General features: G+C 34.9%; 1 protein-coding gene across 3 annotated transcripts in view; it reads right to left on the bottom strand.

The window, feature by feature from the left end:
• The window catches only part of fam222aa (family with sequence similarity 222 member Aa), a 122,367-nt gene that overhangs the window by 32,296 nt on the left and 74,066 nt on the right, over nucleotides 1–16,005 (bottom strand). For all 3 annotated transcript variants that reach the window (XM_028824591.2, XM_028824592.2, XM_028824593.2), the window contains exon 2: nucleotides 916–1,060. In XM_028824591.2, the coding sequence (XP_028680424.2) occupies nucleotides 916–1,012 (97 nt within the window). In that variant the 5' untranslated portion in view covers nucleotides 1,013–1,060. The remainder of the gene's footprint in view (nucleotides 1–915; nucleotides 1,061–16,005) is intronic.

Genomic DNA, 16,005 nt, shown 5'->3' with positions numbered 1-16,005 from the left:
CCTTTTTTTTATTTAAACAAACGGGAATGAGGAGGTGACATGATTGAACTGTTTGAAATTATGAAGGGAATTAGTACAGTGAATCCCAGCTATCAAGTTAAAGTTCTTCAACAAGAACATGAAAACCTTTTGTAGAAAAGACAGAAAGTTTCCTTCACACAGAGAACAAAGGACATGAGAAAAAATATCTTGTTGTATATTTACCATTAGTACTTTGGGGAAACTCAAATGCAGCTTGATGTATTATGGAAAAAATAAGGTTAAAAGTATTGATTACCTTTGTTGAGCTAAATGGCTGGATCTCATCAAATTTGCTTTAATGTTTTAGAGCCAATCATAAGAATACACACATTATGAAAAAAACTATTCATACACAAAGGCATTACCCTTATGGCAAGAAAACACCAACAGAAATTCACATTTCCCATTTCCCTTTGCATGTTTTGTGATAGGAAATATTTAAAGATTAAATATATTTGCAGGTTTTCCACTAATATTTAAGATAGTGGTAAAACTTTTTCTAAATCCATATCTCAAGAAGAATTTCATCTGGTATACTGGATCAACCAGTTAATTGCCCACTCCTATGTTAGAAAGTGAACATTTCCAAAGCTATCATGGCCCTCTCTTTTAAAAAAACTGCATTGCAATTCTTTGATAGTGCATATTGTAAAAGGGGGTAAATAAAAAAAGTATTGATGCTTTCAATGTTAATTGTGCAGAACAGTTTGCAGGATTTTTTTCAAGCAAGTTAAATGCTGTGCTGGACAATATCAGCTTATACACTTGCACTCAGGAGTAATATGTCTTTCAGCCGAGAAAAAAAACAACACTGAAGATTTCCAATGCATCCAGTATGCTGTTTGTTTTTTGTTCTTTAACCTCATTCACTGCCCCATTCTCATAGAGACTTACATTTCCGGCTGGCTGTGTGCAGAGGATCCAGGCTCTTTGTTGGGCAGGCCAGGTGCTGAGGCTGTGGGTTCTGCCTCCTTTGCAGGCAGGCCAACATGATGGGAAGGTGAGTACTGTATTCACAGGAGAACTTGGCAGCCTAGGACTGAAGACAGAAGAAAATGATCAACTATGTCACATTGACAGCACAGGCAGAAAAACATAAACCAAAGAGAACATCAGCCAGTTACTTCTTCCTGTGAAAAAGCCAAAATGGTGGTTAAAGGAATTGAAATGAGAAATGTAACAGAACATGCTTATATTTAAACATAAAACACAGTGGTTCATTAAAACACAAAGGTAAAGGGTTATTTTTCAGTATCAGGAGTAAATCAATAATGTTCTTTTACAGAGCAGTTTTTTTAGTTAAGCTGCTGAAAATTAGAATTTGTGATGGACTGAAAAACGTGTCAGCTGTGCTACAGGCTCAGTTATGTGCGAACAAAGCTAACAAAGGTAACAAAATACTGGGTCAAGCATAAAAAACATCAAAATGGCCATACCATACATGCGACATGATGGAGTTGACACAATGAATCTATTGTAAGAAAATTGGGTTGTGACGTGTGTAAGTCTTTGAAAGACTTTAAAGTCTTTCAAAAGGATCTTTGATTTTAAGGATACATACTAAAAAACTTTTGCGAAAATTGGACATATTCTGAAATAAAGCAGTAACTTTCTCTCAAAGATGGTTATGATTTTATACATTGATTTGTAAATACCCTCTATAAACAATACATTGACAAAACAAATCAAATCTCACATGTGTTTTTGAATTCATAAAAGGCCCATTTGAAATGTATGCTTTTCAAAATAAATTAACTGACTGGAAGCAACACCATCATCTTATTATTGATTAAATAATAATCTGAATTTATCCCTGCTCTCCAACTAAGCTGAAGAGGAAACTGTTTAAGTTTGGTTACAAGTGCACATAACCATGCACTGTGAAATTACTGTTCCTGCTTTCAAACATCAAATGGAATGGTGAGATCAAAAAATAGTGAAGCAGAGTTGAAACAGAGTGATTGGCTTGTAGAAGCTACACATTGTGCAGTATTTGAGATAAGAGAAGTGAAGTAGCATGTCTTCACATCTTTCCTGCTTTAAATTTGGCTTTACTATATTTCAATTTATCATCTATTGTATTGTTTAATTTTCAAGTGAGTTATGGTAATTGGAACAGAATTAAGGAAATAATAGTAAAAAACCCACTCTGGTTGTTGCTGACTTGTGAACAAGTTAATTTCAGGATGGTCTGTTTACCTGCTGCACAATAGACCGTGTCCCACACCAGGTCTGTGCCATTCCCCATGTCATCCCTGTAGTTACACTGCTGAAAGTAATGCATGAATGATCCCAATGGAAAGTTAGGTTTTCAAAATTGTTAAAAATATATTCAAGTTGATGAAACGTCTTTTATATCATGCAAAGATGTGTTGTAATTAAATGTCACCATGTTCTGAATGCAGACCTGCATGATGAGTTTTGATTCTAATGACCTTCCATACATCGCACATACGGAATAGGAGGATAAACCGTGGGTTAACACTGATATTTGTTTTTAAACAATAGTTTACTTAGTGTTACTTTTTTAGTTATCGTTATTTAATTACAAGCAGTTAAAAACAGTCTACGACTTGACCCTGTAGTTAAAAAATATTCATTATGTTTAGGTGGTAAATCTGGCAGCCATTTTATTTGTGAATTCATGCAAAAAATAAAATTGTGATAATTATGTTTTTGTTCATTCATAAATACATATTTATTTTATTCCTATACAGTATATAATGCACATTATATCACAAATGTAATATAAATATAAAATGAGGTGCAGGCAGCATTATGACATAAGAAGCAGTGTTAGAGTGCTAGATTAAAATCTAGGCTGGGATGAGTGTCTTTTTTGCAAACCGTGCATGTTCTCCCCATATTTGTGTGGATTTTCTCTGTAGATTCAATAGTTTAGTTTTTTTGTTAACAATTTAGGTGTACAAAGTTTTAAATGCATAGCACCTATTACTAATCCAAGTTTATGTGTGTACACTCACATCCTTATTTTTTGTTATTGCTGTTATGATAAACCTGTCTCCAAATAACCTTATACAGTATGAAATGAATGGATGCACAGTTATATGTCTAACTTGAATATTTTTTACTTGGTTTATTGTGTAAAAGAAAACATGTCTGCCATAACAAATCAACTAATTTTAGGTATTTGTTTACAGATTTTCAAACTGTCTAAATAAAAAAGAAACATTGAGTTAGAGAAGTACAGTATAACTACAAGAGAGGAGAAACATAGAGAGAAGAAAAGAAAGGCCAGGAATTCATTTAAGATTATGAGTTGAAATAAGATGGTAGGAGAGGTAAGGAGAAAATAATGAGCATTTTCTTGTATTTTTATTGCTACTCTGATGCAGTACAAGGAACTATACTTATGTACTGCTGGTGTTAATATTTTGTGCATTGCCTGTTGGCTTTCAAATTCTGTCTCAACTAATACATGTTGTCACTAAATGTCATCACTCTTGAAATTAATAGCTTTGATATATAACAGAGATGAAAGCAAATGGAGCAGATAGGAGCAAAAAGAGCAAGAGTTATAATCTGAAATGGCAAGAGGAAAAGAGTAAGGAATATGAATAACAAGTCTTGAAGGAGCCGGACAGTAAAGTACAAGGTTGCTGGTTCCATCCCCTGACTCACTGTGCTGTCCTCCACAAATAACTTAACTTGCTAGTACTGCAGTTACATAAATATGAAGGTAATGCAGGTGGTGGACTGTAAGTGGCATTTCACAAAAGCATCATACATATTAATAAATGTAGATAAATTTCACTGGGATACAAAATATAAGATGGTGTAAGAGGGAGAAGTTGCAAGTAAAAACCAGAGTGCCATCAATGTCTTTTTTGGTTTGTATTTCTTAATCACATTTCACATGTACATACAGCAGCAAGTGGTGAAAAATGCTGTATACTGTATATAGCAACTGAAGCTGCTGATGCCTTGGTTCTTGTGGGTATTGCAAATCTCATGTTACTTTACTGCATGCATTTTCAAATTAAACAGACACAATTGTTGGCATATAACATCACATTCACTGTTTTGTATAAAAGCAGGAGGCAGGTGCAGTTTTCTTATTAGACTATTAAATTTGAGCAAAGGTAGACTCCACTATTTTAGGTTAAACTCAGCATCAGTCATATCCAAATGTTTTTGTTTTCTTTCTCCTTTGTGGGATTAGTTTCAAATGTATTTACCGTTAATCTATCTGGAATACTGATCTGGATTATCAATCTTCAAAGAGTACTTAAGTTGGTGATACAAGGTTAAGGTTTGAATATTTGATTTTGACCCAGGTCTTTTTTAAACTTCAAGATTGATTTTGCATAATATAAATGTTTGCTACTCAGTTACTAAAAATGTATTTTATTTCCATAGTCTTCTAGACAGAGACAAACCTGACACTGCACTTCCTAGATCAAGGTGTAGTATGATTCCTGAGAATATACCACCCTGGCCTACATATGAGCAAAACAATAAAAACAGTAGGTCAAATATTCACAATGTCATGAAAACCTTTTACATTAAACACAACATCAACCAACTATAGGAGAGAATGTCTTAGAGAATGACCTAAGTCTGTTATAACTAAGAAATTATATAGTGCAGGATTTAAAGTTTAATTACCTGTTTCACAAAATGAGCGATTAAATAAAGTCTGATTATTTGTACCAAGGTAGAAAACTGCAAATAATATTCTTATAAAGAAAAAAATTTCCTTGTATACAAATTGCAAGTGTTTTGAATACATGAGACAGTGAGAAATGAGGCTCACTTTATAAACAAAAAACTCTGGACTTCCGAAGATGTGGTTCTTCTAAAAAATTCAGAGGATCCCTTCTACTTAAACCTTTTCACAGTTTTTGGCGTGTCGTGTGAAGACCTTTTAATATTATGAAGTCTTCCTTATGGTGGCTCTCGTGTCAGGTAATATGAGTTAAAATGCCTACTAAAACTCAGCATTGGTTTGCTGAGTTCTCAGAAGACAGCAAAAACATCATAAGAATAGATGAAAGACACAATTAAAATTACATTTTGGTTTCTTCCAAATTTGCCCCCAATCTTTTAGTTTGCTAGGTGGTGTTCTAGAATGGAATGGACAATACATACAAAACATCAGGATGGATGAAATGTCAATCTGTCGAATTCCACAAAAGTATTTATTTTTTGCCAACCTACACTAATCAGCTATTGAGTGTTGTATGCATTAAGAATCTGTCCACCATCACACAAGTAGTGGATATTTAGTTAAGTTTACTTTATTCTTATAGAGCAGTTTTCTTGGACTGGTTGGAATAGTTATATGGAATTATAAATATTAAACATTACAAACCATCTATAATTAAGCACTCATGTTTGTTTTACTGAAAACATACATATACTTTGTCTTCACTGTTTTCAAATAGAGAATGTAGCAAATATTCACCCAATGCAATAAGAAAAAGGAAATTAAGACAAATCAAGTGAATACAGATATGGATATTTGCTAATGGATAAGGAATATTATAAATCTTCCACTTAGCAAGGTTTATAGAAAAAAGAAAAAAAAAACGTCTGGAATGATTATGTGTGTGCCACTATTGATGGGAACAGTTTTTAGCTACTCTGACATCTCATTCCATGTCCAAGTGAATATAGTTAGTCAGGTTAGTTGAAAGTACAAAGTGGCCCGGCATTATAAATGAAAATTAAGAAATGGCTTGTGTTTGTCTTTCATAATGATTGCCACACTTTAATTAAATACAAATAACCAACAGTCAATTTAGCATAATCATAATAATCATAATTTAACTAGGAGGGTGGGAGTTTAAATGTGCAAATTAAAACTAATTTGATAGGATATATAGTGATATTATTAAAGAATGAAGAAATGTGAAAAACACTCATCTGTTTAGGGAAAAGGGAACTGGATGGCCAGTTGGAGTAATGCATATATTCTTAATAGAATATATTTCCTTCCTTTTAGTGAGGTAAGATACAAGGCGCTTGATGGTGTACACATTAGATATGTTCTTGTTTGAAAACCAGTAGGCCAGTCTAAGTAAACAGGAAGAAGTATTCCAGCTAGAAAAAAATAATTTTATGAAGAAAACTACTTTCAACAAATCCCATTAAAAACCACTTACTTAAAACTCAACCTTCTTTGTCCTTTGAAACATTTACTTATAAATATATAGAATTAGGGAATATCCAAATGTATATGTGGCTGTGTGTGTGTGTTGGTTGTAAGGATTAGTCAGCAATTTAACAGAAATTCAATGATTGATGTGAATTATTTTTGTAGCATAATTAGAGTGTAAATGAGAAAGAGGGAGAGATATCCTTCCATATGTCCACCAGATTGCAAGACACCAGGAAAGATATTGAATATTTGTCTAAGCTCATCTTTCCATTCTCTTTCTTAAAAAATAAAAGAAAAATTAAATAAATAGGGTCATCATGACTACTCTCAAAAGAATATAGCAATGATGTATAGGAAAGGTGAAGATTGAGTGTATATGTGTGTGGGTGTGTATGTGTGTGTGCGGGGGAGTTCATAATGTCTCACACCTCGCTTGTTTATCTGTTGACTGATTGTGCGGGTGCGTTTATAAACCAGTTTTTTCATATATCTGTCACAAAGGCCACCTAATTGAAGCCCTCAGAAATGGGCACAGAGCATTATGAAATGTGAGTACCGGCTGCATCAACTTGATTAACTGCACCTTTGAAGATATGAGAAAACGGGAGAGATTTGATTCTAGCCAGGTGCTAGGAGAATTTTCTTTTTATTTATAAATGTATAACAGAAAATACTGCTTCCACAATCACCAACCTCCTTCTAACTTCCCATTTTTTTTCAATGACTATGTCAGGCCTAAAACCCTCTTTTTGTGTTTCATTTCATAACCCTCCATTTAGTAAGCCATGGATAAACTACAGCTGATAAAAAAGTGATACATAAAAAACATGAGAGACAAACCTCTCATTCATCAAGAGCATCTCTCTATCCTAGACTCTGCAAATGAACGACAATTGTATAACCACTGTTCATTATGCCTTCATTCTCAGTCTCAAATGTATCCTGAAAAGCATTATCTCCTCTGAAATTATCTTTTTTATTTTGTTTCAAAACCAATTTTCTTCCATTACTACTTTAAGTGCAAAATGAAAAAAAAAATTGTAGAAAATAAAATAAGGTGAAAAAAGAGCAGTCTAACCTAATAGACATATCCTGATAAATCTGTTGAGTGGTTTCTGAAAGCTTAAGATGAGCAGTCACTTGCAGATTTCAAGCAATTTATAGCATAGGATGCTCAAACTTACATCCAGTGTGCATGAGAATTACACAGGCAATTGATTTATAGAATCAAAATGTATACATTATTATCTAAGAAAATAATTTAGAAATGCTTACTGATAATGAGCAGGTAAATGCTCAATATCATACTATTAGTAAAGAGGACAAATGGTGGGTTGAAAAGCTACTTAGCTGCTCTCACCTGTTTATAGTTCTGTTACAGCTGATATTTCAATGATATAAATGGAAACATTTGCCAGAAAAATCTACACCGCCTTCTGCAGCAGAGAGCTGAAAACTATGTAAGACCAGATTTAATTAAAAATCTGAATTAACAAGCATCAGTGAAAATGAATAGCTGGCTTGAATGTATCCTTTATTGATCAACATCTGTCTGTCCTCCCCTCCCTCAAAGTAGATTTATTTATGTGTCAGTCACTATATTGTATGTTATCTTAGGCATCAACAAACAATTTTGATAGATGTTCTATTTGTCCATTTTCTGAACCGGTCTAATCTAAATATAGCATTATTAGGAGTTAGCCATGGATAGGGTGCCAGTATCCTAGGACAAATACACACTCACAACGAGCCAGAAAACAACTTGTACAAAACTGTGATTGCAGAAAAACAGCTAGCTACATGGAAAAATATGAAGTGAGAGTCACCATTCTTACAGAAAATGTTTCACTCATAAAGATCAAATGCTATTATACATCTTACTAGCCATGTGCGCCCAACTATGTTGCGTGTGTTAAAGTTGTCTGTGAAGGGCTCCCTGTTTAAACGCGGCTGCCAGTCGTGAACTGGGCCCTTCGTCGCACAGCATTATGATTTTTTATAAGGGAAACAAAATTACAAAACAAAACCCTTGGACATTGATTCGATAGGAACAGCCTACTCAGAATCACTGTCCGAATAGTAATTATGTGGTGGTGGAGGAGCATTTCTGCTTCTCTCCGTTCACAGTCCGTCTCGTTTTCATGATGCTGTTGTTTCCTCTCACGATCTCTTCTCAATCTTTCTCCAATCTCGCAGGTTGCTTTGTGGCAATCCAAAGAGTAAGGCAATATACACAGAGCAATGGTTATAAAAGGGGGACACATAGGTATCCAGGCTCTTTAAAGCATAAATAGGGATCACTTCACTGACATGTGAGCAAGCCAGGGTACAACTGTGAGACGCGCAGCACTCGCCGGCTACAACGTCACAATAATAATTTCCGGAACGTGCTGTTACGTTGTCATTCATTTTACCCACAGTCTTTCTTTCATTCATATGTTACGTAGGCACATACCTTTTATCTTCAGCAATCTCATTCTCTAACCAGGCCTCAGGAGCTAACCAGCGTAACACTGTCCACCACCCCTTTCGTCATTCTGGCACATTGTTGACATCCATGAGTGACAACAACGGACTAAACTGGAAGGTGGTCTACGCATGCGTGGAATTCGCGAACAAACAAAGATCAAGATTATATATAAAGATTAGTTAATTTAAAGCACAACAATTTGCTTAGTTTGAATGTCTGTGTTTTGAGGTGTGACTGGTGTACTACAGTCTTCAGTAGTATAAGCCTGGAGGAGATTCTTAATTCAATGCCTATGCTTTAGCTGTCTCTCTACTGCCATCTAGTGCTTCTTCTTCTAATTAATTCTCGGACAAAGATCAAGATCCAAATGAAGATTATACATAGAGAGATTTTGCAAAAGTGAGTCAACCTTAAAATTCTGAACTCATGAAGATTGTTCAATTAAATTAAGTCTCTGAATTCATACATTTCAGTTTCACATGAAAATCGGAATTCAGTAATGTTAACTGACCTTGTAGAAAACTCTGACTTTAGAAAGACTCAGTAAAGACTTTTGATTCAGTAAAAAGTTCTGAAGTTAGAAACAGTGACAAAATTTACACATTCAGGAAAGTCAACTTAGGTGGAAAATATTGACCTTACAGGAAAATCTAAATTTAGAAAATAACAATTAACATTTTTGAAATCTTTTAATCAAAAATTATGTATACAATATATCAGAAAATAAAGTGTTATTACAGGATATATCCATTCTGAAATTATATAGGTTCTAAATTACAATATTAGTAAGAGGCTCTATTCTTTTACTAGCAGCACAATTCTAGGACAGGGCTGCATGAAGGAAAACAAATAAAGGAAGATACAATTTTTTATACTGTTTATGTTGCATTTTTTTTTTTCATCATGCCCATTTTAAACTTTGTACACAAAATACCAGTGAAGTTTAACATAATTTATATTTCTAGGTTTATCTCCTTGTCATCATATATGTTTCTATTTGGGCTGAGAAGTGAGATTTATATTAATTGTGCATCTATATAACAACAACTTCAAATGAAACAGAATCCAATTATTTAATTTTGAGTTTTTTCTTGTTATAATATGTACAATATAAGAATAAAATTTTATGTCAGATATTATACCACTTACCTTTAAACCTGGTCTCTCTCTCTCTCTCTCTCTCTCTCTCTCTCTCTCTCTCATATTAGTGAAAATAATTAAGTATGCAGTAGCTTTAATTTAAATTAATTTAAGTGGTGGAGCAAAGTTAATTATTATATTATGTAACTACACCTGGACATTCCTCTCATTAAGCTGGTCTTTGACCACACCTTTTCAACTTCTTAATTAACAGTTTTCAAGTCAGGAGAACATGGATATAGGCAGTTATGGGCAACAGAGCGAAACAAGTCTTTATTTAATCCCACCTGTTTTGGCACCTATATCAAGACTGGCATGAGAGGTAAATGTTACTGGCAAACTGTCTGCTTGACAATAAAAATAAGAACTTTTCCGATTTGGTTTCAACTGACAGATCTTTAATTGGTTGATGGCAAAATTCTGTTCACACCATTTTATTTTATCCAACCATCCATTGCTAACGCGCTTGAGCAAGCTAGGTGATGGTTGCAAATTACAATAGCTACAGTGCATATATGTCGATATAAGCACAGTGTTACAAATGCCTGATTTCATACAACAAAAATGTCAGCAGCAAGTGTTATACTAAAAGCGTCAAACAACTTCAGTTATTTCACTAATAAAGCAAAGGCATCTATACAAAAAATCAACAGATACTGCAAACAAAGCAGAGTTATCAGAAAAAGAAATGCTGTAAACATTACGTTTAATTTTTGTAGTAGGATGAAATTACAAAGTCACCCAGCATATTGCTAAACACTGAGAAGCCTTTTATAGGTGTGGAGACTGTCTGTACGAGAAAAATATATTTGATTGAACAAAGAAAACATGAATGAAAAGTTTTAAAATTATGCCAATGTCTTCAAAAACTGTTGAATTTGTATCAGTGAAACACCAGTATGGTGTCAAACAGCATCAAACTTGCACTGCAAGATGCATTTGTTTTCAGTATGTATATCCATAAAAGAATACTGTTAATGTGTAGATCATGTGACAAAGTACAGATATAACTGAAGCTGTGATGCTTAAAATCCCTGCATGGCTCAACATTAGTAGATCAATTTGAAGAGTGAAGAGTCATAATTAGAAAATGTTTACAGCAACGAGTTATGGTGCTGTGGGATATTGATTGGAAAAAATTTAATAATTTGTTACACAAATTAAGAATCAGATTGGTTCCCATAAAATTTCATAATATTATACTCATGTAAAAATGTAAAACACTGATTTGAAATGTGTGATACCAGTGGGCATGAATATTGTGCATTTTTCTGCTGTAAAAACAGTCTTAACTCACTGGCAATATCCGATGTTCAGCTGTAAGTGGTGTTATTGGAAAGTGGAAGCATTTAGGAACAACAGCAACTCAGCCATGAAGCGAAAGACCACATAAAGTCACAGAGTAGGTCAGTGACTGCTAAGGAGCATGGTGCATAAATGTTGCCAATGCTCTGCTGATCCCATAGCTAAAGAGTTCCAAACTTCCACTGGCATTAATGTAAGCACAAAAACTGTGTGGCGGGATGGGTTTCCATGGCTCAGCAGCTGCATGCAAGCCTCACATCACCAAGACCAATGCCAAGCATCTGATGGAATGGTGGAAACGTGTTCTACGGAGTGACGAATCACACTTCTCTGTTTGGCAGTCAGATAGGTGAGTCTGGGTTTGGATGTTACCTGCCTAACTGAATTGTGCCAAAACTGAAGTTTGGTGGAGGGTTTGGGCTAGGCCCCTTACTTCCAGTGAAGAGCAATCTTAATGCTTCAGTATACAGTACAAAGACATTTTGTACAACGCTATGCTTCCAACTTTGTGGAAACAATTTGGGGAAGGCCCTTTTCTATTCCAGCATGACTGTGCCCCAGTACACAAAGCAAGGTCCACAAAGACATGGTTGGTTGAGTTAAGTGTGGAAGAACCTGACTGGCCCACATAGACTACTGACCTCAACCCCATCGAACACCTTGGGAAGGGACTGTAACAGAGATTGCGAACCATGCCTTCTCGTCCAACATCAGTGCCTAACCTCATAAATGCTCTACAGAAAATTCCCATAGAAACACTCCAAAATATTGTGGAAAGCCTTCCAAGAACAGTGGAAACTGTTATAGCTGCAAAGGGAGAACCAACTCCATATTAAAGTCTATTTATTTAAATACAATGTCATTAAAGTCCCTGTTGTTATATTACTCAGGCATCCCAATACTTTTGTCCATAAAGTGTATATTTAGTGATTAGTGATTAATGTGGATTCAAAGGTGTTATAAGAAGTTTGAAATAAGCTTATTTACCTGCTGAGGTCTACACTTTGTACAGTTAACTTTTGCAAGCTATGTACATTCCTTCAAGACTACTGAGGAGGCTCTTGTGCCATTTTATGAAAAAAATTCAACAACTTTTAAAATGTTGCTTCAAAAATGTTGCACTGGCAATGTTGCCTGTCTTGGGAGTTAGATAGACATCTTCATATTTTGTCATATGAAGTTCATTCTTGGCCCTACTTTAAGCCGACTTACTATGGAATATTCCATGGCATTTACCGGTATGCAATATACAGTAAGACCACTACATATGAAATGCACACCTTTCCTCAGTAATATGAAAAAGGAAATCAAACTCATCAACAAACAGGCCTATATATTTTAAATTATTTTACTTTGTAGTGAGTAACTTCTGTTATTTTTATGTTGTAATAGACATTTACATCACGTCTGTTTTACTCTGAGATTAATATAAATTGGCATGTAACACAAAAAAGGTTGTCTGACACACACACTAAGCAAAACACATCAGTGCTCACTTTTAAAAGGTCTTTCTTAGATGAGGGCACTTAACAAGCCTAAAATAGTTAATATTCCAGAATACCATACTGTGTCCCCTTAACAAGGCTCAGCCTATCCCCTGATAATTCTTCCTTCAACCCGAATAAGCCAACTTGGATTTACTGACTCCTATTCGAAATTATTTTCATCAGCCCTGAAGATCTGGATTGATGTGTAATGATATGGATTTTATGTATTTTATTTGTAAAACCAGCAGATGTGGAACATCTTTTCAGTTTCAGTCTCTCTGATGACAGCCAATGTACACAAAGAACTTGTACTTACTGCTTAATTTAGTTACCTTATTACATAGTTTACCCTTTTTATAACCCAGTTTTTTAGAAAAAAAGATTCCTAAATAGGAAAACATTTTTACAGGTGACTAAGTAAAGTAGCTTTGGAGGAACCATAAATCAGTTGTACAAAACACTGTATGAAATTATTCATTAAGGTCAGGATCCACAAGTTTTTAATAGACTCCCCCAACATATCAAAAAGCAGTCATATCCAGAATGCCCTGGGTCACACATATGGCATATGAAGGGAGAACCATATTGCTGCTAGACAAGTCCTTGAATGTCTTGTTATTAAAATGACATAATCAATTTAATATAAATAAAGAAGAGAATAAACCATGGACAAAGCCACCAGAACCATACTATATGACAAAAATTAGAGAACACAAGACCAGGCACTACATTTTCTGCAGCCATTTAAAAGCAAGAGAGTGTACCTGATGTGAGGCTACTTTTTTTTTACAAACTACTTTTGGCAGTGCTTTATTTTATGTCAGTATCTACTCTTCCTCTTGTGATATACAGACCTTTTTTCTATTAAATTAAATTTATTTTTGAATAGTGCACTTTCCTTTTCTACCAATAAGTAATGCTTTGGAGAACTGGCTTTGGGTGAGTGAGAGGGTGGCCTACAAAGGACTGGTGTCGAGAATTGGTTCCTGCATTGCACCTGATTCTGCAAAGACAGACCCTCAATCCTGACCTGGTTTAAGAGGAACTGATAATGTATAAATGTATGTATTCACATCTTAAGAAATTTCACTAACCATGATTTTTCTGAAGATTATTTTTAACAGTTCTATATAAAATAAAACCCACCTGCTTGAACTCACTTTCTGTCCTTTTTAAATAAAGTACCTTTTCAGAGCAACACACTCAAATAGTTTTTATCTAATATCTAATCCAATAATGTACATTTTCTTGTTACGTAAAGCTTGAGTATATCCCAAAAACTTCAGGTAAAAGTCAATAACATACTCATGACAACTTGCTAGTCCACATAGAAGGCCAATTCAGTATTACCAATTAACCTAATATATACGCAGATGGGATTTGAAAGAGTAACAAACCACCAGGAATAAACACATAAAGACACAGGGAGAACATGCATATTTCACAAAGAATGTGATGTATCTGGGGATGCATCCCAAGTTCCTTATACTATTTGGCAGCAATGCTAACTACTGTGTCAACATGCCATTCAGAAGTCAAACAATAAGAACTAATTTGCTCGGTTAGCTGATGTAATGAATCTTTATACTGGTATGGTAGGATTTATGCCTCACAGTTATCTCTGGCTGTCAGTCAAGCCCCTATTTATAATAACCCCTAAAGAATATTATCAAATCCATTGATATGCATACATGGAAACTGAACTGAATGAGAAATCTTTAGCAGGCAGCCTGCTTCTTAATCAATATCTTGACCTATTAGATAAAACTCTGTCTTGAGGTCTGTAAGGGTAGAGGAACAGTGATTGACAGCATAAAAGACTAAAACCTAGGAAAAGATGATTATTAAAAAAATTCAAGACTTGCTCACAGTGCTGTGAAGCCATTCAGCTAATCCCTCACTTCATCAAGGCTATAGGCCATTGAAAATAGTCATAAAATGGTACAATAATGGAAATTTGCCCAAGTAGTTTCCACATCACTGGAGCTCAATGTCCTCTGCTTCCAAAAATTACACAGCAAAAGCTTTCACTCATATTTCGCTTTAGCTGGCAAATTCTAAGAAAACAGTCCAGCAGGCTATTGCTGAAGTACTTTACCAACATGACTTCCACCCCCATCTGAGCTACCTCCAGACAAAAGTCAAAAGGAGGTACACTTCTGACCTTCTGGGTTATTTCCTTCTTGACATCCCTCTCAATTTGTTTGTACACAACCGGGAGAAACAGGGTTTTCAAAGAGTCACATTTTTTAGACCACACCCTCTGCAATTCATCATATCTGAAAAATATCCCTGTGAGTGCATCATCCATATCTTGAAATGCCACAAAACAGTACAAGAGAAAAAAATGCAAGCACACATGCCAGGCTTTGCACAAAACTGATAAGAAAAAATATTAATTAGCATGGAAAGCCTATTGCAATCTCTAGATTAATTGCTCTTATTAACCAGTTGTTGCTGTGAGAATAATCTAGATAAATTAATCCATTTTGTTCTAATTGCTTACTTTTTCAAGTGAGTGCAGCTTGATCTCCTGAGCTTCAACAGAAAGACTGATGACAATGATTGTTTCAATATAACATATCTAACAATAATGATAAATATAATTAGAAAATATACAAGTATGAAAAACTAAATACATCATAACAATAAATAATGCTGAAATAACATGAAATTTATTGTAATTGTACAATCACAAGAAAATTTATTTTCTTTTGCAGAAAGGTTAGCTTCATTTTTATTTTGTCCAATGAGAACATATCAGTCACCCTGTTCAGGCTGTCACAAGCAATTAGCTGAGTGTTTACCTTCAACAAAATACCTTTTTTATTGGAAAGTGCTAAAAAAACACCTCAGCTTGTTTTATGAGAACACCCAGCAGTAATATGCAAATACATACCTCTGAGCAGAGTACTGACAAATAAGACTTAGCAGGCACGCGTAGAACAAACTGGACATATGCAGAAGAACTTTCCACATGTAGTCTCTCACAGAGATTAATAAATGTAGTGATCAGGGACACAAAGAAGAACACATTTCCTACTAACACAAACCAGCTCTACAAGGAAAGTGGATGACAGCTCCCAGTAACATAGACCAGTATACCAATCAGGGAAACAGGTAAGAAGATTGCACCCAGTAACAAAAATCAGTTCAGCTGTGATGTGAATAGAGGACAGTTCCCAGTAACACACCTCTGTTTTGTTATGGAAGAAACTGATACACAAACATCCTCTAGTAAAACAGACAAGTCCAGCCATGAGAAAAAATGGATGCTAACTTCAAGTAAGAGATGTCAGCTAAGCTCCGAGGGAAACTAATAAAAAAACACTCAGTAACACAGAAAATATTAGCTATTAGGGAAAAGGATGAATAAATCCTATTAAAAGTTTCGGGCCAGATCAGGTGAGGGCAAAGGTACATAGCTGCAGGCCTAGGCCCCTGATCCCTGCTGGCAG

This window comes from Erpetoichthys calabaricus, chromosome 18, assembly GCF_900747795.2.
Source record: "Erpetoichthys calabaricus chromosome 18, fErpCal1.3, whole genome shotgun sequence".
In the NCBI taxonomy this organism is placed as follows: domain Eukaryota; kingdom Metazoa; phylum Chordata; class Cladistia; order Polypteriformes; family Polypteridae; genus Erpetoichthys; species Erpetoichthys calabaricus.
The sequence above is the reverse complement of the archived record's forward strand: the minus strand, read 5'-3'. Positions and strand labels throughout refer to the sequence as shown.